General features: G+C 47.4%; 1 protein-coding gene across 6 annotated transcripts in view; it reads left to right on the top strand.

The window, feature by feature from the left end:
* Nucleotides 1-24,549, top strand: part of GATAD2A (GATA zinc finger domain containing 2A) — an 83,596-nt gene that overhangs the window by 53,444 nt on the left and 5,603 nt on the right. For 5 of the 6 annotated variants that reach the window (XM_063147117.1, XM_063147116.1, XM_063147115.1 and 2 more), the window contains 7 exons: nucleotides 10,603-10,732; nucleotides 14,865-14,996; nucleotides 17,024-17,116; nucleotides 17,741-17,872; nucleotides 19,208-19,396; nucleotides 20,377-20,659; nucleotides 23,204-23,496. In XM_063147117.1, coding sequence (XP_063003187.1) covers nucleotides 10,603-10,732; nucleotides 14,865-14,996; nucleotides 17,024-17,116; nucleotides 17,741-17,872; nucleotides 19,208-19,396; nucleotides 20,377-20,659; nucleotides 23,204-23,496 — 1,252 coding nt within the window. The remainder of the gene's footprint in view (nucleotides 1-10,602; nucleotides 10,733-14,864; nucleotides 14,997-17,023; nucleotides 17,117-17,740; nucleotides 17,873-19,207; nucleotides 19,397-20,376; nucleotides 20,660-23,203; nucleotides 23,497-24,549) is intronic. The other variant, XM_063147118.1, reaches the window with a different exon arrangement.

The raw sequence follows: 24,549 nt of genomic DNA, 5'->3' as shown, positions 1-24,549 counted from the left end.
ATTGTTCTTCTGTTAAGTACTTATTTCCCAATACAAAGCCTTTGAATGAGAAAATAACAGCAACTTCAGATCAGGGTTCTCACACAAGCAGAAATAAGAGCCGGGAAGATCCAGAGAAAAGATCAACGCCTGTCATTTTTAAACACACACACACACACACCATGTGGTGTCCACACACTGAGTAATCCTTCCCCAATAACCAACATTCGCCAGCCCTCGATTGCTGTGCTGTGCTGAATTTTAAAATCTTTCCTTGGGATTGAAAATGAGAATCAGCAGCTAACCTGCTCTTCTGGGAAGGCAGGTTATGCTGATGAGGTGTGTTTGCGTGAGCTACCCCCCACCCCGCCCTCCAGGTACAGCTCAGCACTCCATTTTTAGCTGGTGCAGGATGTTACTCTGATTTTTTAAAAAACAAAAAATTAGTGGGAGAACAGAACAGACAGGACTTCATAGAATCGTAGAATAGCAGAGTTGAAAGGGGCCTAGAAGGCCGTTGAGTCCAACCCCCTGCTCAATGCAGGAATCCACCCTAAAGCATCCCTGACAGGTGGTTGTCCAGCTGCCTCTTGAAGGCCTCTAGTGTGGGAGAGCCCACAACCTCACCAGGCAACTGATTCCATTGTCGTACTGCTCTAACCGTCAGGAAGTTTTTCCTGATGTCCAGCTGGAATCTGACTTCCTTTAACTTGAGCCTGTTATTCCGTGTCCTGCACTCTGGGAGGATCGAGAAGAGATCCTGGCCCTCCTCTGTGTGACAACCTGTTAAGTATTTGAAGACTGCTCTCATGTCTCTCCTCCATCTTCTCTTCTCCAGGCTAAACCTGCCCAGTTCTTTCTGTCTCTCTTCATAGGGCTTTGTTTCCAGACCCCTGATCATCCTGGTTGCCCTCCTCATAATTTCCCCCATTCCTTTTTGGGAGTAACTTAACAAACCGCGATCACTGCTTTTAGATTTTCGATTCTCCCACTTCGTCCTTGACCACTGATAATCCGTTTTATCCAAAAGAAATTTTTTCACTTCCATCCACATATGGCAGCCTTTTGAAAGTAGGCGTGGGGGTAATCACCGGGAGGTGTTGGAAGAAATCCGCGACGGAATCGAATGGATTCGGAGTTTTATGCGTCCGGCCTGCAGATTCCGAGGAAGGCCAGCTTTTCCCCAGTCAGGCGGATTCCATGGGCTCACGGGGCGTTTTTCTAACTTTTCTGAATTTTGCGCAAATTTGGTAATTTTAAAAAAGACGCAAATTTTTTTAAAGATGAAAACGGCGAAAATGTGTATTTCCCCCCACACGCTAAAGCCTGGAAGCCTGGACAGCCACCTCTCATAGATGGTGTAATTGGTTTTCCCGCACGTTGCAAAGGGTTGGACTAGATGACACTTGTGGTCCCTTCCAACTCCACGATTCTATGGCTTTTTAAAAGCCCTAAACCAGGTGTGCCTGGGGTTCCCCAAACAGCCCCACCCCCTATATGAACAGGCTTGGGCCTTAAGGAAAGGTTTGTTTGGTTAGTGTGCATAAGAGACGGAGTCTTTTCTGTGCTGGCCCCGTCCTTGCAGAATGGCCTTCTGCTAGATGTGTCTGTGGTTTCCTCCCTGACTTTTTAACACAGGACTTTAAAGGTGTTTTAAGCGAACAGATACCCATTTTTATTTTATAAATTTGAGTTGCTGCTGTTGCTTGAAATACTTTATGCTGTTCTTTTTGTCAGCTCTGTTTTATGTTTTCTTAGATTTTTTTTTTAAAAAATAATTTACCATGAAAGCTGCTTTCTATATTAGATGAGTTGATTAAATGCAAAAATACTTATGGGTTTCCCCATGACATGCAGACGGCACACGCAGAGACGCATGAATATATCTAAGCAATTTTAAACAATCAGCAATAAGAAAATGGTTACTTGACTGGAAATGTTGGATGAGGAGGGGCAGAAAGTCCACTTAAAGAGGTTTTAATCAGTTACATTCAAAGTTTTAAAACCCAGTTCAGATGACATGCTAAGCCTGAGCTAAACATTATGGCTTAGCATGTTGTGTGAACCCTTCCTAAACCTGGTGGCTACATAACATGTCTAGTGGGCACCAGGTTGGAGAACATCAAAAGTGCCCCATGAAGATCAAGGGTGGTGATGGTTGGGATGGTAGTGGCCGGCATTGTGTTTGGCTCATCTGGGCCTAGCAAAGTTAATCTTCCGCCGAAATCTCGAGCAGGTGGGCAGCAAAACGGTGCGCAACTTCATCCGTGGAACTCATGGCCACAGGATGTTCGAAAGCCTCCTGCACAGAGTTGTTTTGTGTTTTCCGAAGTGGCGAGAACTCCAACCAAAACGGAGCCTGTTAAACTACGGAATTCACTTTCACAGGACGTAGTGCTGGCCACCATTTTGGATGGCTTTAAAATGACAAATTCCTGGAGGAGGAGGCTATACATGGCTAGTAGCCCTGATGGCTATGTGCTATCTCCAGTATCAGAGTCCGTATTCCTATGAACACCAGTTGCTGGGGAACATGGGCGGGAGGGTGCTGTTGCCCTCATGGCCTGCTTGTGGGTTTCTGGTGAGTCGGCCACTGCGTGAACAGAACGCTGGACTAGATGGACCCTTGGTGTGATCCAGCCTCAGGGCTCTTGTGATTCTCCGATGTCCCATTTCTCCTTCTTTGAACACAACCAAACACTGGCGTCAACAGCATGAATGATAATTTTGCCACTTCGCTCTTGCCACTTCTAATATTCTAGGCGAATCCTTCTCTGAACGTGCAGGGGAATCAGATGGTAGATCATCTACCTGTGGCCTGAAGTGGTACAGCCCCTTCTGCTGCATGGGGTGGCATAGTCCAAACTTGAATCTTGGTAGTCCTTTAGTAAATGGTGTTTACCCACATGCTTGATCGGGAACAAGACGGGGTGGATAGATATCATGCTGGCAGGATCAAGTTTCGTTTTTATTAGAACCCTCAAATCCACCAAGATCCTGGTGCAAAAGACGTACACAGAGTTAAAGCATTCAGAGTCCGGAGTTCAGGGAAGGAGCCATAGTTCAATAATATTTCATATAAGAACATCAGAAGAGCCCTGCTGGATCAGACCAGGGGTCCATCCAGTCCAGCACTCTGTTCACACAGTGGCCAACCACCCATCGGCCAGGGATGAACAAGCAGGACATGGTGCAACAGCACCCTCCTGCCCATGTTCCCCAGCAACTGGTGCACACAGGCTTACTGCCTCAGATACTGGAGGTGACACACAACCATCAGGGCTAGTAGCCATTGATAGCCTTCTCCTCCTCCAGGAATTTGTCCACCCCCTTTGAAAGCCATCCAAATTGGTGGCCATAGCTACATCTTGCGGTAGTGAGTTCCATAGTTTAACTATGTGCTGTGTGAAGAAGCCCTTCCTTTGATCTGTCCTGAATCTCCCACCCATCAGCTTCATAGGATGATCCTTTTGGGTTCTAGTATTATAGGAGCCGGGGGGAAATGTCTTCCTATATCCACATTCTCCCCGTCATGCATCATTTTGTACGCCTCTATCATGTCTCCCCTTCAGCCTCCTTTTTCCCCAGCTGCACAATCCCAGCTGTTTTAACCTTCCCTCCTAGGGGAGATGCTCCAGCCCCTGGACCATTTGAGTTGCCCTTTTCTGCACTTTTCCCAGCTCTGCAATGACCTTCTTCAGACAACACACTAAACCACAGTGGTTAAGCGTTTTGAGCTAAACATGATGCCTTTCCGTGCTGTGTCAACCATGACTTAGCATGCCATGGAATGGAACCCTTCCTAACCATGGTTTGAACACTCTCACTAACCATTTGCCACAAAGGGGTTAGTGGCCTAGTGTCTCCTGAACAGACCCGCCTTTTTTTTTAGGTGTGACCAAAAGTGTACACAAGCGTTCTAAGTGCGCAGAAGATCCCAAGTTCCCCAGACAGGGCCAGGAAAGGCTTGAGTCTGAAACTCTGGGAATCCGTTGCTGCCGGTCAGTGTTGAGAGTACTGGGCTAGAATCATAGAATAGTAGAGTTGGAAGGGGCCTATAAGGCCATGGAGTCCAACCCACTGCTCAATGCAGGACAGAGGGTCTTGACTCCGCAGAAGACGGCATCCTGCGTTAGTTCGTTGATTTATTTCGTTTGTGCACCCAAAAATGGCACCCCGAGGCATTCCAGGAAAGGTACAAAAAACGAACAGAGCTCCTAATTCCTTCCGCTGCGGGGAAAAAAAAATCCACTCCGGATTACCCCAAGCGTTCCTCCATCTCAGCAGTATCATTTAGGGTGGATGCAGGGTGGAGTCATTTCGTGGCTGCTATTGTTAAATCGCTCGCCGACAGAAAACCCGGCCGGTCTGCTGCGGATCACCCGGAGATCCCGGCCTACCTTCCTTCCCGCTGGAAGGATCTCACTTCCAAGGGAATGTGCTTAAGGCTGGGCCGCGCGTCACTTTTCGCAAGTTGCGACCGAGCTGAAGCGTTCGCTTCTCGGAAGCGGGAAGCGGGACCCCGTGCGTGAAACAGAAGTAAGTGTGTGTTTGTACGTACGCCTAACTTTCTAATGCGGGGACCTGCTTCCGCCTCCCCACCCCCCCGGGCGTGAGGATCTCAGGACTCCCCTAGAAAGTCACGACGTAGCCGGCTCGGGAAAGTTCCCCCTCTTTTGAGGTTCTCGGTTTCCTTGAGCTGCGCTTTTGTGTCCGCGGTGTCTTCTCCCGCGTACTCCATTTCCTTAGGGTACCTGCCTCCTCCTCCTCCCCCCCCCCCGTGCCTTTCACTTCCCACCCGGCTCTCTCTCGCTCACTTCACAAAATGAAAGCGATGTGTCACCAAACCGGTTCCCACTGGCTGGTTACCATGGCTTTTTACACGGACGTGGGAAGGGATGGTGTTGTTGTTTTTTAAAAAAAGAAGGGGGTCATGTGGCCGGCGAGGCATGCCTCCGTGGGTCATGTGACTTTGGGAGGGTGGAGGGAGGGTGGCCTCGTTAGCATACAGGAAGTTGGCCGACGGATAAGTGGGCCATGGGAGGCGCTTCTTCTTCTTTCTCCACTTTATGCGTGTGCAGGGAACGTCAGGGGTCCGGACTTGGAGATACTTTTCCTGCAGACCCAGAAAAATGCCTTAAACTAAGTCAGGGCCGTCTGGTCCTTGTAACTCAGTATCATCCACGCCAGCACCCTTGAACCTGGGATCTCCAGAGTTCCAAAGAAGAACTTTTCCTAAAGAGATTTTATTTCTTTATTATTGCATTTATAGCCTGCCTTTTCTCCTACAAGGAACCCAAGGCAGGTACAGAATCATAGAATAGTAGAGTTGGAAGGGGGTTCTAAGGCCGTTGAGTCCAACCCCCTGCTCAATGCAGAAATCCACCTTAAAGCATCCCTGACAGATGGCTGTCCAGCTGCCTCTTGAAGGCCTCTAATCCCTCCTCTCCATTTTATCCTCACAACAACAACCCTGCGAGGTGGGTTGGGCTGAGAGTCTGTGACTGGCCCAAAGTCACCCAGTGGGTTTCCATGGCTGAGTGGGGACTTGAACCCAGATCTCCCGATTCCCAATCTGACACTTTCGCTGCTACACCACTCTGGCAATGCCAGAGTTTGAACCTGGGACAGTCTCCATGTGTTCCTCCACGGAGTCAAACGATACCTCCTTGGACCCGTTCAATCCTTCCTGGACTCATGAGACATTTTAAACATCTTGGGTCGTTTGCAGTCGTGAGGCTTGTGTGTTGTTTGTTTATGACGGCATTTGACTATTTTGGAAAGTGTGGTGATGTCCACCCATTCGGACGGCTTTAAAAGGGGGACGTTGAAGGGGTGGTTGATTCTGGATGGATCACAGGAAGGAAGTCTTCACACAGTACAGAGTTGTTGTTGTTGTTATTATTATTATTATTATTATATATTTGTATCCCGCCTTTTGCCCAATGCTGGGCCTCAAGGCGGCCTTACAAAGTTTAAAATATACATGGGGGGGGGGGGGGAGAGGGAAACAAAACTATAAACAATTAAAAAATTACACAACAAAATTATAAGACATTAACATAGATGGAGGGCTGGATTATTCTCCAAAGGCCTGCTTGAACAAAAAAGTTTTAGCCTGCTTCCGAAAGCCCATCAAGGAGGGAGCCAGCCTAGCTTCCCCGGGAAGAGAGTTCCAGAGCACCGGAGCAACCACCGAGAAGGCCCTCTCCCATGTTCCCACCAAGCATGCCTGTGAAGAAGGTGGGACTGAAAGAAGGGCTTCTCCAGAAGATCTCAAAGCACGGGCAGGCTCATAAGGGAGAATACGTTCTTTCAAATAACCTGGACCCGAACCATATAGAGTTAAACTATGCGTGGTGATGGCCGCCCATTTGGATGGCTTTCAAAGGGGGTTGGATAAATCTCTGGAGGAGAAGGCCATCAATGGCTACTAGCCCTGAGGGCTCTGTGCTTCCTCCAGTATCTGAGGCAATAAGCCTGTGTGCACCAGTTGCTGGGGAACATGGGTGGGAGGGTGCTGTTGCACCGTGTCCTGCTTGTGGGTTCCTGTTCAAAGGCTGGTTGGCCATGATGGGAACCAAGTGCTGGACTAGATGGGCCTTCCGATCTTATGGAAGCGCAATGGAGTCTTTCCCAATAGGGTCATTGACGTTGTGCGGTCAAGACAGGGCTGTTCTATTCCAGAGCAGGGGCTTGGTGTCACACAGGTCCAAATCACGATACCTTTATTTATTTATTTATTTATTTATTGCATTTATATACCGCCCCATAGCTGAAGCTCTCTGGGCGGTTTACAAATTTTATCCCAATGGTTGCTGCTTGGAAGTCCTCATAGCGATGCGCTTCTGCTTTGAAATTTCTACGCTGTTCTGTTTAGGAACCGAACTCCCCAACTCCAAACCCCCCCCCCCAAAAAAAACACCGTTCCTGTAAAACGCACATGGGACACTTGCGACCCTCCAGATGTTTCTGGCCTACAGCTCCCAGGATTCCTCACCCTTCGCTCTCCTAGCTAAAGTTGATGGGGATTGTAGTCCCAAATATTTAGAAGGCGCCAGGTTGGTTGCGGGGAACGCTTTTTATTGTGTTTGATCCCAGACTTTATTCGGGGGGGGGGGCACATTGTCCCATTGACATGCAGCCACTTTTGCAGCAAAAGGGAGAAAAGAAAGCATTTTGAAAGAATTAGGGATTGTACTCCCTTTCAGACCCATAAAACCCCACTTTCGACAGCCTTCTGAATCGTTGCAGGTTTGCGTTTTCCTCTCTTAGATGTCTGGTTGGCTTAACAAAGAGCAGGGCGTGGTCTCCGTGAAAGTAGGTGCCGCGTCCCCGTCCCCAAAACTGTTTGGCTTAAGTTAGCTCACTATTTTAAAAAGCAAAAGCGGGGGGAAATCGTGTAGCGTTTGCTTGGAAGAAGCGTGATTTTTTGCAGAAGCTGCATCTCGCTTTGAGTCCTTTTCCCATGCTCTCCTCTCCGTGGATTGGGTGTAGAGTTAAAAAGTGGGGAGAGGGATGAAATAACCCCCACCTTTTTTTTATGTTTATCATTGGATTTGGGAGTCTAAACTTTTTTTAAAGTTCAGAGGTGAAAACTTGGGTTAGGGTGCCCTCTAGAGGATCACCAAAGTATGACTGCATTCTGGTATCCTTTCATAGAATCATAGAATAGTAGAGTAGGAAGGGGCCTCTAAGGCCATCGAGTCCAACCCCCTGCTCAAAGCAGGAATCCACCCTAAAGCATCCCTGACAGACGGTTGTCCAGCTGCCTCTTGAACGCCTCTAGTGTGAGAGAGATCACAACCTCCCTAGGTCACTGGTTCCATTGCCGTACTGCTCTAACAGTCTGGAAGTTTTTCCTGATGTCCAGCCGGAATCTGACTTCCTGTAACTTGAGCCTGTTATTCCGTGTCGTGCGCTCTGGGATGATGGATAAGAGATCCTGGCCCCCCTCTGTGTGGCAGCCTTTTAAGTTTTTGAAGAGTGCTATCATGTCTCCCCTCCATCTTCTCTTCTCCAGGCTAAACATGCCCAGTTCTTTCAGTCTCTCCTTATAGGGCTTTGTTTCCAGACCCCCGATCATCCTGGTTGCCCTCCTCTGAACACGCTCCAGCTTGTCTGCGTCCTTCTTGAACTGTGGAACCCAGAAGTTGGACACAACTTCTTAAAGGTTTCACAGAGGATGGACATTCTCCTTGACAAGTTCCTGGACAATCCACATGTATTTTGTGTGCTAAAAATAAAACCTTCTACCTCCAGCCAACCCAAAGCCTGTGCCTTGAAAAGCTGGACTGTACCACCTGTTCGTAAATCATTCTAATTCAGTAGTCTTCATATAATGCCTTCATGCCTTTGCATCGTTTTATTCTGGATTTCCTATTTATTTATTTACGATATTTATATACCGCTCCCCCCCCATTGAAAACTTCGGAGCTGTGTACAAGATAAAATAAAATAAACACAGAATAAAACACTTTGAAATAGATTTTTAAAAGAAGCAGACTGTACAGTGATCCGTGGCTGGTCATTAACGAAAGGCTTCCTGGAATAATGACGTTTTCAGGAGGCGCCGGAAGGAATACAAAGTTGGCACCTGCCTGACCTCTAGAGGCAGGGAGTTCCATAGGAGGGGGGCCACCACGCGGAAGGCTCTTCCCCTGGTGGACTCGATGGGTCTATGTGGAACCACCAAGAGCATGCCTCAGTAACTGGACAGGTTGGTAGGGAAGAAGGCGCTCTGTCAGGGATCCTCGTCCCAAGTCTATCAGGGATCCTGGTCCAAGGTTCCTAGGCATGGGAAAGAGCTATGCTAGCCTTTCCCAAGTGGGTGCCCTCCAGATCTGATGCACTGCAGCACCCATACTCCACAGCCAGCATGAGTAGCAGTGATTGGCGTTGTAGTACAACGCCCCTGGAGTTCTCCCATACGGCCCTCAACTACTGGAAATTATTATATTCAGTTATCCGTTTCCGATTCGCAGCAGCTGTTCACAACGTCCTTTACACCCATGAGGACTAGAATATTGAATGTGGAAGTCTGATCGTTCGTTCCTGCAGAGTTTCAGGCAGGGTCTTGAAAGTAAACACGGGTGTTCTAGGACTGTCTGTGTGGGGTGTTCTTCTGTTTCCTTAATTCCTTTTCTTGGGGCATCAGGATTGTGCTGGAAATGTGAACAGCATGAAGGAACATTCTACCACGCATGGTGGACCTGTAAAAAAGCAAAAACGTTCTGGATACAAATCCATTCTGTAATCCAAAAAATCCTAAAAATTAATATCCAACTGAAACTGGAATACTTTCTTTTGGGGTTTATGGATGAGCAGATGAAAAAGAACCACAGGACTATATTCTTATACATGACGACAGCAACAAGATTACTACGGTATATGCCCAAAGAGGCAAGGGCAAAATAGTGCTCCCAATGGAGGAATGGCTACTGAAGATGTTTGAGCTAGCGTAGTTGGCGAAACTCACGGCAATTATGAGAGAAAAATAAACTTTAAGATTTATAACTGAATGGGAACCTTTTGTAAACCTTATGAAGGGATGAGAAAAATATGACTTGTACATCTGTGGATTCAACCAATAATGTAGAAAATGTCAAGGGAGAAATTAGAGATTTGGATTTGACAGTGACAGAGTAAGAAAATGGCTCAGCAATACTACAAACGAGAAGGATCTTGGAATTGTTGTAGATCACAAGCTGAATATGAGCCAACGGTGCGATATGGCTGCAAGAAAAGCAAATGCTATTTTGGGCTGCATTAATAGAAGTATAGCTTCCAAATCATGCGAGGTACTGGTTCCTCTCTATTCGGCCCTGGTTAGGCCTCATCTAGAGTATTGCTTCCAGTTCTGGGCTCCACAATTCAAGAAGGATGCGGACAAGCTGGAGCATGTTCAGAGGAGGGCAACCAGGATGATCAGGGGTCTGGAAACAAAGCCCTATGAAGAGAGACTGAAAGAACTGGGCATGTTTAGCCTGGAGAAGAGAAGATTGAGGGGAGACATGAGAGCACTCTTCAAATACTTGAAAGGTTGCCACACAGAGGAGGGCCAGGATCTCTTCTCGATCCTCCCAGAGTGCAGGACACGGAATAATGGCGTCAAGTTACAGGAAGTCAGATTCCGGCTGGACGTCAGGAAAAACTTCCTGACTGTTAGAGCAGTACGACAATGGAACCAGTGACCTAGGGAGGCTTTGGGCTCTCCCACACTAGAGGCCTTCAAGAGGCAGCTGGACAACCATCTGTCAGGGATGCTTTAGGGTGGATTCCAGCATTGAGCAGGGGGTTGGACTCGATGGCCTTGTAGGCCCCTTCCAACTCTGCTATTCTATGCTTCTATGAAAATATAACAACATCGTTACATACTTTTGCTGGGGGGAATATTGGAAGAACATTTTATTTTTGTGTTTTTTGTTTGTTTGTTTTTGCTGTGTTTGATTTGTGTGTGTGTGTGTGCTTATATGTATCATATTTTGTGCTGTAGTGTCTTTTTTATTTATTGGTGTTTGGGAACAATAAAAAAGATGAATCCCAAAATTCCTCTTCTTAAAAAGCTGTTCTGTTTTCTCCCTCTCTTCCCCCCCCCCCCCAATTTTTGGGGGATGCCTTTAGTGATGTGAAGCGCGAGAGGAGAGTCCCTTCGCCCGACGTAATAGTGCTTTCGGACAACGAGCCGCCGAGTCCCAGAATGAACGGCTTAACGAAAATAGCGTTGAACGAGACCAGCGCGGAGGCGCTGATGGTGAGTCCTTCTGACACCGTGGCACAGCAAACGGGCCGGCTGCTCCTCCCTCCTCGACATGGCGGCTTCCTCTTGCTCCGCCCCGTCATTTCACCTTTCTTTTCCTTTGGATCTCGTCTCCTCCCCTTCCCAAACAGGAGGCCACCTTATTGATGGTGCTATATAAATAAATAATAATAAATAATAATAATAATATTTACAGACAGTGTGGATAAAAATCAATGATTTTTTAAAAAACACCCCCCAAAAAATGGATTTTTAAAATTTAAATCAGATTTTTTTTAATAAAATGCTTTTTCAGGAAAAATCTATCTAAAGATAGTTTTCTATTTAAGAAACATTATAGTCCAAAGGTTATTCATCATGAAATAAGGATTAGTTTTTAATTATGCCGCACGAGGCTGTATATTCATGCAATGTTTAAATGTTTGGTAAATGAATTCCATTCATCCACTCACCATGTCATGCTCTTCCAGAGGTTTCTGTAAGATTATTGGGCAATTTTTTCTATCTAGAAGATATTATTATCACAGATGTTTGGTTTTACAGTTCTGAAAACTGTGAATTTGTGTCTGCAGAGATCACAATCCCATTGTGCCTTTGCAAGTCTATGTACACAGAACTAGGGTGACCCTATGAAAAGGAGGACAGCCCCCCCCCCCTGTATCTTTAACAGTTGCATAGAAAAGGGAATTTCAGCAGGTATCATTTGTATATATGGAGAACCTGGTGAAATTCCCTCTTCATCACAACCGTTAAAGCTTCAGGAGCTATACTAGAGTGACCAGATTTAAAAGAGGGCAGAGCACCTGCAGCTTAAACTGGTATGATGAAGAGGGAATTTCACCAGGTTCCCCATATATACAAATGACTCCTGCTGAAATTTCCTTTTCAATACAACTGTTAAAGATACAGGAGCCCTGTCCTCCTTTTCCTATGGTCACCCTACACAGAACTTACTGCTTAACTGCTAAGTTTCAAAAAAATCAATGAATAGAGTGCACTTTTGGGGGGAGGGGGAAGTCACATGATTAAATCGAGTCTTTCTGAGTAGTGATTTAAATCATGATTTATATCAAATTGATTTAAATCAAATCCACCCTGTTTACAGATGCTAGCAGATTTCTATTGCGGAAAGACCTGACCCTTTTTTGCTGTTCATCAGCAAGGTTAATTATTGTGAGAAACTGGGGAAATTAAAATGCTTTGTCCGTTCAGCAAACGAGGTCAACTGCACTTAACAAATGAACAAAAAAAGAATGTCCGGTAGAAAATTCCTCTGTCAAATATTGGAGAGCAATGGCAGTGTATTAAAACAAAACCCTGATGAATGCTAAATTAAGGGAGCACAGTTTCAAACTTGTGAACCATTGGTATTTAACTCCCGTCAAACTAAGTTCTGTTGAGCGGAAGGCCCCTGAGAAATGCTGCCGGTGTTGCAGTAAAGGCAAAAGTCCTTATATTCATAAAATCATAGAATCATAGAATAGCACAGTTGGAAGGGGCCCACAAGGCCATCGAGTCCAACCCCCTGCTCAATGCAGGAATCCACGCTAAAGCATCCCTGACAGATGGTTGTCCAGCTGCCTCTTGAAGGCCTCTAGTGTGGGAGAGCCCACACCCTCCCTAGGTAACTGATTCCATTGTCACACTGCTCTAACAGTCAGGAAGTTTTTCCTGATGTCCAGAGGGAATCTGGCTTCCTTTAACTTGAGCCCATTATTCTGTGTCCTGCACTCTGGGAGGATCGAGAAGAGATCCTGGCCCTCCTCTGTGTGATGACCTTTTAAGTATTGGAAGAGTGTTATCATGTCTCCCCTCAATCTTCTCTTCTCCAGGCTAAACATGCCCAGTTCTTTCAGTCTCTCTTCATAGGGCTTTGTTTCCAGACCCCTGATCATCCTGGTTGCCCTCCTCTGAACACACTCCAGCTTGTCTGCGTCCTTCTTGAATTGTGGAGCCCAGAACTGGACACAATACTCTAGATGAGGCCTAACCAGGGCCGAATAGAGAGGAACCAGTACCTCACGCGATTTGGAAGCTATGCTTCTATTAATGCAGCCCAAAATAGCATTTGCCTTTCTTGCAGCCATATTGCACTGTTGGCTCATATTCAGCTTGTGATCTACAACAATTCCAAGATCCTTCTCGTTCGTAGTATTGCTGAGCCAAGTATCCCCCATCTTGTAACTGTGCCTTTGGTTGTGGTGGCACTGCCCTGGCGTGTCTGAATGTTTTTGCGCAAGGTGTTCACTGAAATAATGACCAAGCCATCACTAGAACTCTCTCCCTGTCTGGGTCTTTTGTCCTTATTTATAGATACTAACTGAATTGCAATTGCATAAGTGAAAACAAAATAAGCTTAAGGAAACTGAGAAAAACAATATATCAAATTTTGGTATAACTGTGCTTATTACAATAAAATCATATTGTTAGTAGAAAATATTTTTAATCTTAAAACAAATGCGTACATTTAACATTTAAACAGAATGGTCCACATAAACACCAAGAAAAATCCCAAACCATAAAAGGTCCTTCATCAGTGGGAAGAAAATGATATGTGGATTTTAAATACTTATTATTCAAATGTTTAAAACAACTTTTTGTGCCCCAGATATAGGGAGTTCCCATAGGACCTGAAAAGCAGAAAAAAGAAATAATGATTGCCAAATGCCTATTGTCTGATGTTTGTTGTCTGTGGACCATTCTATTTTAATTTTAAATGTACGTATTTGTTTTAAGATTAAAAATATTTTCTACTAACAATATGATTTCATTGTAATAAGCATAGTTATACCGAAATTTGATATATTGTTTTTATCAATTTCCTTAAACTTATTTTATTTTCAGGTCTGGTTTTGGTTTAAAATAACACTTTTTCACACTTCTGTTGCTATCGCATAAGATCTGAACATATTTTGATGTTTAATTATTATTGCACAAAACAGGAGAAATCAACAAAGTTTGTCTATTTCACAAAGGGAAGGGCAAACTCTGGTCAGTTGCACTTACGGGGGGGGGGGGGACGACTTACCTTATATGTACATTCCTTAGGGAATGGTGAAAGACATGAAGGGAGACTTCTGTGCAATCTTGTATCCAATGGTTTCCCGCGTTAATAAGGAATACTGATGAATTCAGTATACCATAATCATATGGAAAGATGTGTGTTAGCTATGATCTCCATTTATATAGAACACTTCCACAGATGTTTGAGAAGGGAAAGAGTACGGGGGAAGGTGTTCTACCTTTCAGAAACATTTTGTGGCTGTGTTCAGACAGCGCAAGAGTCAACGGTGGAGTAATAATCAACTCCGTTGTTTATCTAGGGAGTAGTCCCTACACAACATGATAGTAATCAACCGTGGTGTGGGTTAGGATCAGCGTTGAGTTGACTATTAGTTCATGCTGAGTTGACTCACTCACCCGCAGCCTTCTCTCCACCCCCTCAGTCCTCCCACTAGTATCCCATCAGCCTTTGCTGCCCAACATCTATTGTGCCAGCTGGACTAGAATCATAGAATAGCAGAGTTGGGAGGGGCCTAAAAGGCCATCGAGTCCAACCCCCGGCTCAATGCTGGAATCCACCCTAAAGCATCCCCGACAGATGGTTGTCCAGCTGCCTAGAGCGGCAGCCACCACTTTGACCACTCTTGTCTTGCGACTCTGCGGCTGACGAAATAACCCATGGCAGCTAAGGAAATAACCAATGGTGCCCTTCACACGACACAGCCCAATACTGGCAGTCAGAGCGGCCCCCATGAGCAGTACGACAGTGGAACCCGTGACCTAGGGAGGTTGTGAACTCTCCCACACTAGAGGCCTTCAAGAGGCAGCTGGACAACCACCTGTCAGGGATGCTTGAAGGTGGATTCCTGCATTGAGCAGGGGGTTGGACTGGATAGCCTTAGAAGCCCCTTCTGATTCTACGATGCTATGATTCTCCGGAATGGAATCTGCCCCCTGCCCCCGGACTGAAAGATTCTGCACACTTGCCATATGTGATGCTGCTTCTCTCTCTTGTACTCTGTCTCTTTTTTATATTCAACTCCTCTTCATCCTTACCCTCAAGCATTCCCTGCCCGACAGAAATGAAGCCTTGGTCTTTCCCCCACCCCTCCTGTCCTTGCAGAAAAGTAGCCCCGAGGAACGGGAACGAATGATCAAACAGCTGAAAGAAGAGCTTCGGTTAGAAGAAGCCAAACTCGTGCTGTTGAAAAAGCTACGACAAAGTCAGATCCAGAAGGAGACGACGGCTCAAAAGGTAGGCTTGGCTTCTTGCTGCCGGGTATATTCTGCTGCCAGAACTCAAGGCAGCTGTGCGCTCAGTCCCCCAAACAGCCTCCTTTCCAGGCTGTCATTAGTCCCTGGCTCAGAGGAGGGGCCACCACGGAGAAGGCCCTGTGTATGGAATTCCCTCCTTAGGGGTTGCATTTAAGAGAGCTTTAACAAGGTTCTCATCCTCTCTGAAATGAAAAGGGCTTGTGGCATTGTGAGATATGTGAAAATGGGCCTTCTCGGTGGCTGCTCCAGAACTCCCTTCCCAGGGAGGCTAGGCTGGCTGGCTTCCTCCTTGCTATGCTCCCGGAGGCTGGCAAAACCTTTTTGTTCCAGCTGGCTTTTGGGGAAAAGCCTGGACCTCTGTTTACACGTGGGATTAGTTGTTGTTGTTTTAAATGTTTTAATATTGCAGCAGGTTTAATTCTATTTTTAACTTTTGTATATTTCTATTCATATGTTTTAGTTTTAATTTTGTTAAACCGCCTTGAGTCCCAGTATTGGGAAAAAGGCGGGATACAAATACCACTACTAACGTATTTCTTCGATTGTAAGACGCCATCGATTGTAAGACGCACACTAATTTCAGTACCACCAACAGGGAAAAAAACCCCTAAGACACACCCGCGATTCTAAGACGCACCATTTTTAGAGATGTTTATATGGGGAAAAAGTGCATCTTAGAATCAAAGAAATAGGGTACAACTACTACTAATCCCATTAGTCACATCAGTCACTGACATCACAACAAAAAACTACAGAAAACTTTCAGAAACAGGGCCTACCAAAATACATCCACACCAACATCCAGAAGGCAGTCATAGAATCATAGAATCATAGAATAGCAGAGTTGGAAGGGGCCTACAAGGCCATCGAGTCCAACCCCCTGCTCAATGCAGGAATCCACCCTAAAGCATCCCTGACAGATGGTTGTCCAGCTGCCTCCAGTGTGGGAGAGCCCACAACCTCCCTAGGTAACTGATTCCATTGTCGTACTGCTCTAACAGTCAGGAAGTTTTTTCTGAAGTCCAGCCGGAGTCTGACTTCCTGTCACTTGAGCCCGTTATTCCGTGTCCTGCACTCTGGGAGGATCGAGAAGAGATCCTGTGTGACAACCTTTTAAGTTCTTGAAGAGTGCTCTTATGTCTCCCCTCCACCTTCTCTTCTCCAGGCTTAACATGCCCAGTTCTTTCAGTCTCTCCTCATAGGGCTTTGTTTCCAGACCCCTGATCATCCTGGTTGCCCTCTTCTGAACATGCTCCAGCTTGTCTGCATCCTTCTTGAACTGTGGAGAATACTTAAAACAGGTTCAATGGTCATAATCCTCCTCCTCTCCATTTTATCCTCACAACAACAACCCTGTGAGGTGGGTTGGGCTGAGAGTCTGTGACTGGCCCAAAGTCACCCAGTGGGTTTCCATGGCCAAGTGGGGACTAGAACCCGGATCTCCCGACTCCCAGTCCAACACTTGAGCCACTACACCATGCTGTCTCTCATTATGATAATGATGATAATAATAAATTCCAAGAAACGTTAGACTATGTAACAGGAGGATGCAAAATTCTGGCAAGAATGGAGTATACGGACAGACACGACACAGCTGCAAAAATAATTCACCAACAACTGGCCATCAAATTCATCAACCAACCTGCACCCTACTATACATACTCACCCGAAACAATCTTAGAAAATGCAGATCATAAAATATACTTGGACAGAACAATTCATACCGACAAGATATCAGTCTTTGAGTTGTCAAAAGGACGCATAGAATCCATTCTCACTGATTGCGCATTAACTTACGGGGAGCAGGTAGATAATTTAAGAGAGTGTGTACATCAGTAAATATGAAGAAGTGTTCCAGTACAGAGTTTATCTGTATAAGAAGCTCTTTCCCAAAAGGTGAAATGATTGGGAATGTGGGTGTTGACAGACAAAAGTCTGCCCACCCCGACTCTGATGCATCTCTCTCCTCTTCCCTCTTTCCCCTCCTTTCCCATATGTCTGTCGTAGCCCGTTGGCTCGTCTGGAAATGCTGTGGCAACTCCTCCCCCATTGGTACGGGGAACACAGAACATGGCATCCAGCAAGTCAGCCCTTCTGCAGGTTAGTAAATGGGGGTGGGTGGGAGCTTTTAGAATTTTATTTACTTAATTTATACCCCGCCGTTCTACCAGAAACTGGCAATCGAGGCTGCTTGCAAAGCAATTTAATGTTGTTAGCTCCTCAATCCATTGCATCGTAGGTGGTAAACTTTCCCCCTTCCAATGTAATATCAGTCTTTTGGCAGTCAAAAGAGCTTGGAAAATCCATTTGCACTGACCATACCTTAGTTTCCAAAAAACAACAAGGTAAATATGTTAGGAGGAAATGTACATCATTCAGTATTAAAGAGTGTTCCAATACAAAGTTTACCCGTATTATGACCTCCTCCCAGAAAGAGGTGATTATTGGGCATTGCCAAAATGGCTAAAAGCAGCATTGGGTGCATTGCATCTCCAACAATGATGCACATTAGACAAACATCTTATTAGGAAGATGTTTCCAGTGACTCCTGCAAGAAGCAATCTCCTTGGAAATGACTGATCTACCTGCAAGCACCTCCCTAATGAAGGTCAAAGATTATTTTGCCTTTATTCCTCTTCTGCAAGAGGAATAAGCTTCCTCTGCAAGCTTTGCTTTGCGCTCGTACAGAACGAACTGGCCTCTCGCCCCCTTTACTCCCAACAGACGACTTCCTCACGAATTCCCGGGACGGTTATCCCTCCCCCGTTGATCCGCGGTGGGCAGCAGGCCTCTTCAAAACTGGGCTCCCAGCAAAACACACAGATCGTCATGCCCCCTCTGGTCAGAGGAGCGCAGGTGAGTTGCTTGCTGGTCTCGAATGGCCTCTTTCCCCCGCCACACGGTCCTATGGCCAAGCCCCGGCTTTGCAAATTCAGCCCCCATCCTTGTTTCGTAAGGTTAGGAAACACCCCTCTCTGAAATCCTGCTGCCAATCGGCCAAGTACGTTGGGCTTGTACCCGCCTTTCCCAGCCTCCCGCCTTCCAGATGTCTTGGACTGCAAGTCCCATCGTCCCTGGCTGTGGGCCGTGCTGCCTGGGGCTGATGGGAGTTGAAGTCCAGGACATCTAACGGGCCCCACTTTGGAGAAAAACAGCGGTAGTATATATCCTTCCCTGCGGTCAACGGACCAGAATTAGGAATGGAACAAAACACACCCAGCTTTAATTCCAGAACGTAGCATGAAACTTCCTCCTTCAACCTGGTCCCCTCTATGCGTGCTGTTCTGCCAATCCCATCATTCCCATAGGGAGACATTTTTCTCCTCCCGTAATAGTAGGACTCATGAAGCTGATGGGTGGGAGATTCAGGACAGGTGAAAGGAAGCCCAGAGTTAAACTATGGAATTCACTACCGCAAGATGTAGTGATGGCCACCAGTTTGGATGGTTTTAAAAGGGGGTTGCATAAATTCGTAGAGGAAGAGGCTATCAAGGGCTACTAGCCCTGTGGGCTTTGTGCTCCCTTCGGTATCAGAGACAGTATGACTGTGTGCCCCAGTTGCTGGGGAACATGGGTGGGAGGGTGCTGTTGCACCATGTCCTGCTTTGTTGGTCCCTGGTCGACAACTGGTCAGCCACTGTGTGAACAGAGTGCTGGACTAGATGGAGCCTCAATTTGAACGAACCAGCATGGCTCTTCTTCTGTTTTTTTGTCCCCAGCCAGCAGGGCTAGGGACAGTGGAAGTTGTAATCCAACCCACCTGGAGGGGCGTCCGTTTGGGCATGACCACTTTACGCCTTCCTATAGTCTGGGAGTGATGGGTCTTGCAGTCCTACACACACACACACACACACACAGAATTATTAGAACACAATTCGCGGTTTGGCAGAAACAGACGGGGGGAAACCGCTCACGTGCTCTTGGAAGCTTAATGAGGCCTGGGGCAAGCGAGACGTCTTCCATTTTTCCCCTCATTCTTTTAAAAAAATGTTAATATTTCTGCTCTCTTCTTCATCTTTCCCCCCCTCTCCATTCCGCATTGCATCATTTTCCTCTTTCTTTCTTTCTTGCTCTCTTCCTTTCTTGCTCCTTCTTCTTCTCTCCACGCCGCCCCCCCCCCCCCCGGTCTGTGCTGTCCTCCTCCGCCCCTCCTCCCCCCTCCCCGTCCTCCCGCGGATCCATCCGTATCAGCCCATTTCTGTGTCTCCCCAGCAAATCCACAACATCCGTCAGCACTCCAGCTCAGGGCCACCCCCGCTGCTCCTGGCTCCGCGGGCCTCCGTCCCCAGCGTGCAAATGCAGGGCCAGCGGATCATTCAGCAGGGACTCATCCGGGTCGCCAACGTCCCCAATGCCAGCCTCCTGGTCAACATCCCACAGGTGAGCCGGGGGGCGGTGAGGGGGCGCAGTAGCATCTCGGTTGCCAAGTGGCAAGCGTGAACTCCATTGAAGACGAGGTTGCTCTGTAGACGAGGCTGCTCCGCCGTGTCCTTTTCCGAGTCTCCGTTCTTGGCCGGACTCCCGCCAAGGTTGTGCAGCTGTATTGGGAAGAATCGAATGATCCCGTTGCACCCAGAGGTGTAAAATTTCAAGAAATTTTTGAAGCCATGGAGGGAAAAAAACGTTCGTTGGTTTGTTTCCCCCCCGGGTTTTTCACCGTGGTGGGGGGGAGGGGAATAGAAATTTTCGGAAAAATTGAAATAATTCAATATTAGCACTTTTCACAGATCGAAACTCTGTCACTTTAGGAACATAAAATGTAATTCTGCACAAGTTGGTTTGGCATAAAATTATTACGTTTGGTGTATTCAAACAATTATTACCAATTGAATTTACTTTTTTTAAACCGTGCTAACATAAAACATTCTGTAATCCTTTCTCTCCCCCCCCCACCCACCAATTATTTGGGGGAAAAAACAAAAAAGACTTCGGGGGAGAAAAACAGGGTTTCTCCCGATTTTTTTCTGGTTGTTTTCCGGGCCTTCACATCTTTAGTTGCACCCGACGTACCTGCCGAGGGAGTTTGACTGTAGTGTCCCTGCCTGATTTTCTGTTCTGGCTTTGTCCCCTTCCTGTCGCCATCCCCTGGGGGTGGGCAGTGACCGGATCAGGGACTCTCCCTGAGTCACAGCGGCTAGGCTCCTTTTCGCAGGGCTTTCCAACTTCGCTGTCTGCCGAAGTCATAATGAAACGCCGGGGCAGCAAAACAGTGCCTTTTCGGCCTCTTCGGGCAGGCCTGAGGCCCTCCAACCAATTAACCGGCCTCGTGAAATCACGGCCTGTTCACGGTGCGGTAGCCAACACCGGCGCAGGGCGGCCCACTATAAATGCCGCCTTTTCTACCCCCTGCCCTTTCCTAGGCCTCCCCGACTTCGCTCAAAGGCACGGCGGTGACGTCAGCCCAGGTGAACGCCGCCACCACCACCAGCGTGGCCTCCATCGTCAACTCCGGCGACTCGCCCGCCAGCCGCCAAGCGGCTGCCAAGCTGGCCCTGCGGAAGCAGCTGGAGAAGACCCTACTGGAGATCCCGCCCCCCAAGCCGCCGGCTCCCGAAATGAACTTCCTGCCCAGCGCGGCCAACAACGAGTTCATCTACCTGGTGGGCTTGGAAGAGGTGGTGCAGAACCTGCTAGAAGCTCAAGGTGAGGCGAGCGGGCCGCGCGGGGCGTCGCTTCGGAAGGGGGTTGGTTGTCCCACAGCGGCTGTGATCCCCGTTCCTTGGCTGGGCCACCGAGGATAATGGGAATCGTCGCCCCACAACCTCTGGACACCCTAGGCTGGGGTGGGTGGGGGAAAGCCATTCTTAAAAGATCGTTTAAGGAACAAACGAGCGAGCTCAGAGGCTGGACCTTAAAATTCTGCGCCAGTGAAAGCCGGATTCCACAACCTGTGTACCTTATGTGTATGAATGTGACCTTCCGCCACCCCCACCCCCCCGGCAGCATCTTAAACATAACTTTTTATGGGTTTGGGAGCTTCAAGGTGAGTGCAGGGCGTGACGTCTAGCCTTTCCCAACCCCATAAGGCCTAGAAACTTGATTTCATATGTTTAAAAGCAAGCTGAGATGCTCAGGACGTTCCGTGCCCAACTTCACGTTCTGTGATCTCGCCCTTTCGGCAGGGGCTGCCCTTGCTCCCAAGCGCGTCTTTTCGGCCGTAAGGACTAGAAACTTGATTTAAGAATTAAAAATAAAGCAATGTATAAAAGCAAGCTGGGACGTTCCCTGCGCAACGCCATGTTCTGTGATTGTGCCAAGCCCTGTCTTTGGGGAGGATCCATTTGGTTCTAGCGGTTTTCATCTTTTCCTTGTGGAGTTTTTTGCACGCTGCCTCCTGAGGGCAAAGATACTCCATGTACCTTGGGTGCCCCCTCTCAGTTCAGCTTGGGCACTGCCACGACACACGACACAGGCTCTGAACAACAGGCCCTTGAGCACTCCCTGCTCCTCACCACTTGAGGAGCCTGAGGCGAGGGACATCCACCGCCTTTCTCCAAACTATGTGGAGAAAGGGGCTAAATTGGAAGCATTTCAGTAATAAATTAAAGCGCTGTGAATTATATGTACAGAGGTGGATTATTGTCAGAGTGGGTGTTAAATACTACAGATGATAATTGCCAAACAGACACGTGGGATTTTTGTGGTAGTTAAAACAAACTGATTAAAATTGTATTTTAAAAGTTCACAAGCTTTGTTTCATAATGGAACAGTTTAAAAAAACACACCCTTGTCAAAACCTCTCATCCAATCCTTTCCCTCTTCTCATACACGCTTTCCTTTCTCTCACACCTTCACTCTTGAACTTTCTTTATTATCAGTATTGATTAATATACACCGACTGACTATCTGCCAGTACTGTGGCGTCGGCACATAAAACCTCCGACTCCTTTAATTATATATCGATATAGGAAATAAACTTCCTATATATTTCCTACATCGACTGCAAGCACGCAACTTTTTAGAACCCTAACCTCTTAAAGCCCGGGTCTAAAGGCGATAGCTAAGACATTCTGGTTTTTTAATTTTATTTATTAAAGAAGCCCAAAAATGAAAACAATGAGGTTATATTTTTATTTATTTATTTAATTGCATTTATATCGCCCCACAGCCGAAGGTCTCTGGTCGGTTTATCAAAAGTCTATAGAGTATAAAGTAATAGGATATGAAACTATAAAAGAAAATCAGGAACAACTGATATACTTTGATATCAAAGTCAAAACTACAAAGAAGTAAAAACCAATTGAACACCTAAAACAACTTAACAAATGACCATTTTAAAAGAAATGAACTCAGTTAGGTACAGAAGTAACATAAACCTTTTTCGAGATTAAAGTATCGTTTGAATATAAAATTCACATGAATATACATTATATTGTAGAAGATTGAAGACTAACATAGTGCTCTTAGAAATAGAATTGCTTCTGCCAAATCCTCCCTCATAGAAGCCCTTAAATCTGATCTGACTATTTTCAGTGCCGAAAACAGTCTTTCAACACTGACTTGGGTGGGTGGCGTTGCTGTTACAGTTTAGCTGCATCACTAATACCCGCTGGAGAAACTAGGACGGCTTCTTCTATAGTCGGTTTTGAATTGGCTGGAATCCAGGACAATCTGGGTTTTCAGGGACATATCGCAACTCTAGATACAATTTACATTTATTAGGAGTCGGTACATTTTTACCGACTCCGGTAACCCAAGGATTGCTTCTGACTCCACGACTCCAACTCCCATTCCACAGCCCTGCTATCTGCACACCACCCTCAAAAGACACCCCTCTCTACACTGAACCTCAAATTCTCCAGAACCCAGGTACTCTACTCACCAAGAGCTAACATGCAGAGAGCTCACAGCCCTGTCAGTCCTTCCCTTATATATCACTCCTCCTCCTCCCAAGACATTTAATCTCCACCCACTCAGGTCAACATTCTCAACACACCAGACTTACAAATGCTAGACATTAGGGAACAGACTTGTGGGGTGTAACGCCACAGGCACCCCCCTCAGTTCAGCTTGACCACCACCACCCCTCAGTTCAGTTCGGTGCCCCGGAGTTCAGTTCAGTGCCCTGGCCGACCCCCCCTTGCTTGGTTTCTCCCTTCCCTCCCTCCCCTCCCTCCCTCCCTCTTTTCGGCTCGGCGGACCCCGCCCGCCGGCGCCTCGGACCGACCCCTCCCGTGTCTCCCGCAGGCAAAGCCTCGACCGCCCCCTCCTCTCAGGAGCCCTACATGTGCGTCCAGTGCAAGACGGACTTCACCTGCCGCTGGAGGGAGGAGAAGGGCGGCTCCATCATGTGCGAGACCTGCATGTCCTCCAACCAGAAGAAGGCACTCAAGGCCGAGCACACCAGCCGGCTGAAAGCCGCCTTCGTCAAGGCCCTGCAGCAGGAGCAAGAGATCGAGCAGCGGATACTGCAGCAGGCCGCCTCCCCGGTGCAGGCCAAGCCGGAGCACATAGTCCAGCAGCATCATTCTCTCAAGCAGGTGGGGACCGGAGGGACCGAGGCAGAGCAGGATCCGGCCAGGCCCAGGCCTAAAGCCGCCCGTCCAGCCTCCCTTGCCGCCTTCTCCACATCGACCGGAGAGGTGGCGGTTGGAGGGTTGGACTCTCAGCCCATCCTACCTCGCAGGGTGGCTGTGAAGCTCAAATGGAGAGGAGGAGGAAACCATCAGAAGAGCCCTGCTGGGTCAGACCGAGGGTCCGTCTAGTCCAGCACTCTGTCCACACAGTGTCCGACCAGCTGTCGATTAAGGACCCACAAGCAGGACATGGTGCAGCAGCACATTCCCACCCATGTTCCCCAGCAACTGGGGCACGCAGGCTGACTGCCTCAGATACTGGAGGGAGCACAGAGCCATCAGGGCTAGTAGCCATGGATCGCCTTCTCCTCCTCCAGGAATTGATCCAGTATTCTAGACAAATATTCAATGTCTAGAAACATTGAATATTTAAAAACCAATATACAAAATTAAAAAGCCTAAAAACAGACTGCATACCAACTGTCCAGGGGTCAGTTAAAAAACTCAACCTATGCTGTTAAATGCCTGGGAGAAGAGAAAAGTCTTGACTGGGCGCCTGAAAGATAACAATGTTGGCGCCAGGCGAGCCTCGTCGGGGAGATCGTTCCACAGTCGGGGGGCCACCACCGAAAAGGCCCTCTCCCTTGTTGCCACCCTCCGAGCTTCCCTCGGAGTAGGCACCCGGAGGAGGACCTTAGGTGTTTGCAGGGTACGGGGAGGTTCATGTCAGGAGAGGCATTCCGTCGGGTATAGAAATGAAATAAATGAATACATAAATCTGGGTAGCATCAGCCTGGGATTATAAAATAAAGACAGATTATCTCAGATGTCGGCCCCACAGCAACGACCATGCAAAAATCAGTGTGGTGTAGTGGTTAGAGTGTCGGGCCGGGAGTCGAGAGGCAGTGTGGTGCAGTGGCTAGAGGGTTGGCCTGGGAGTCAGGAGATCCAGGTTTGAGTCCCCGTTCAGCTGTGGAAGCTCGCCGGGCGACTTTGGGACCGGCCGCTGACTCAGCT

The sequence above is a fragment of the Elgaria multicarinata genome, chromosome 23 (genome assembly GCF_023053635.1).
Source record: "Elgaria multicarinata webbii isolate HBS135686 ecotype San Diego chromosome 23, rElgMul1.1.pri, whole genome shotgun sequence".
In the NCBI taxonomy this organism is placed as follows: domain Eukaryota; kingdom Metazoa; phylum Chordata; class Lepidosauria; order Squamata; family Anguidae; genus Elgaria; species Elgaria multicarinata.
Note: the sequence above shows the minus strand (reverse complement) of the source record. Positions and strands in the feature narration are given on the sequence as shown.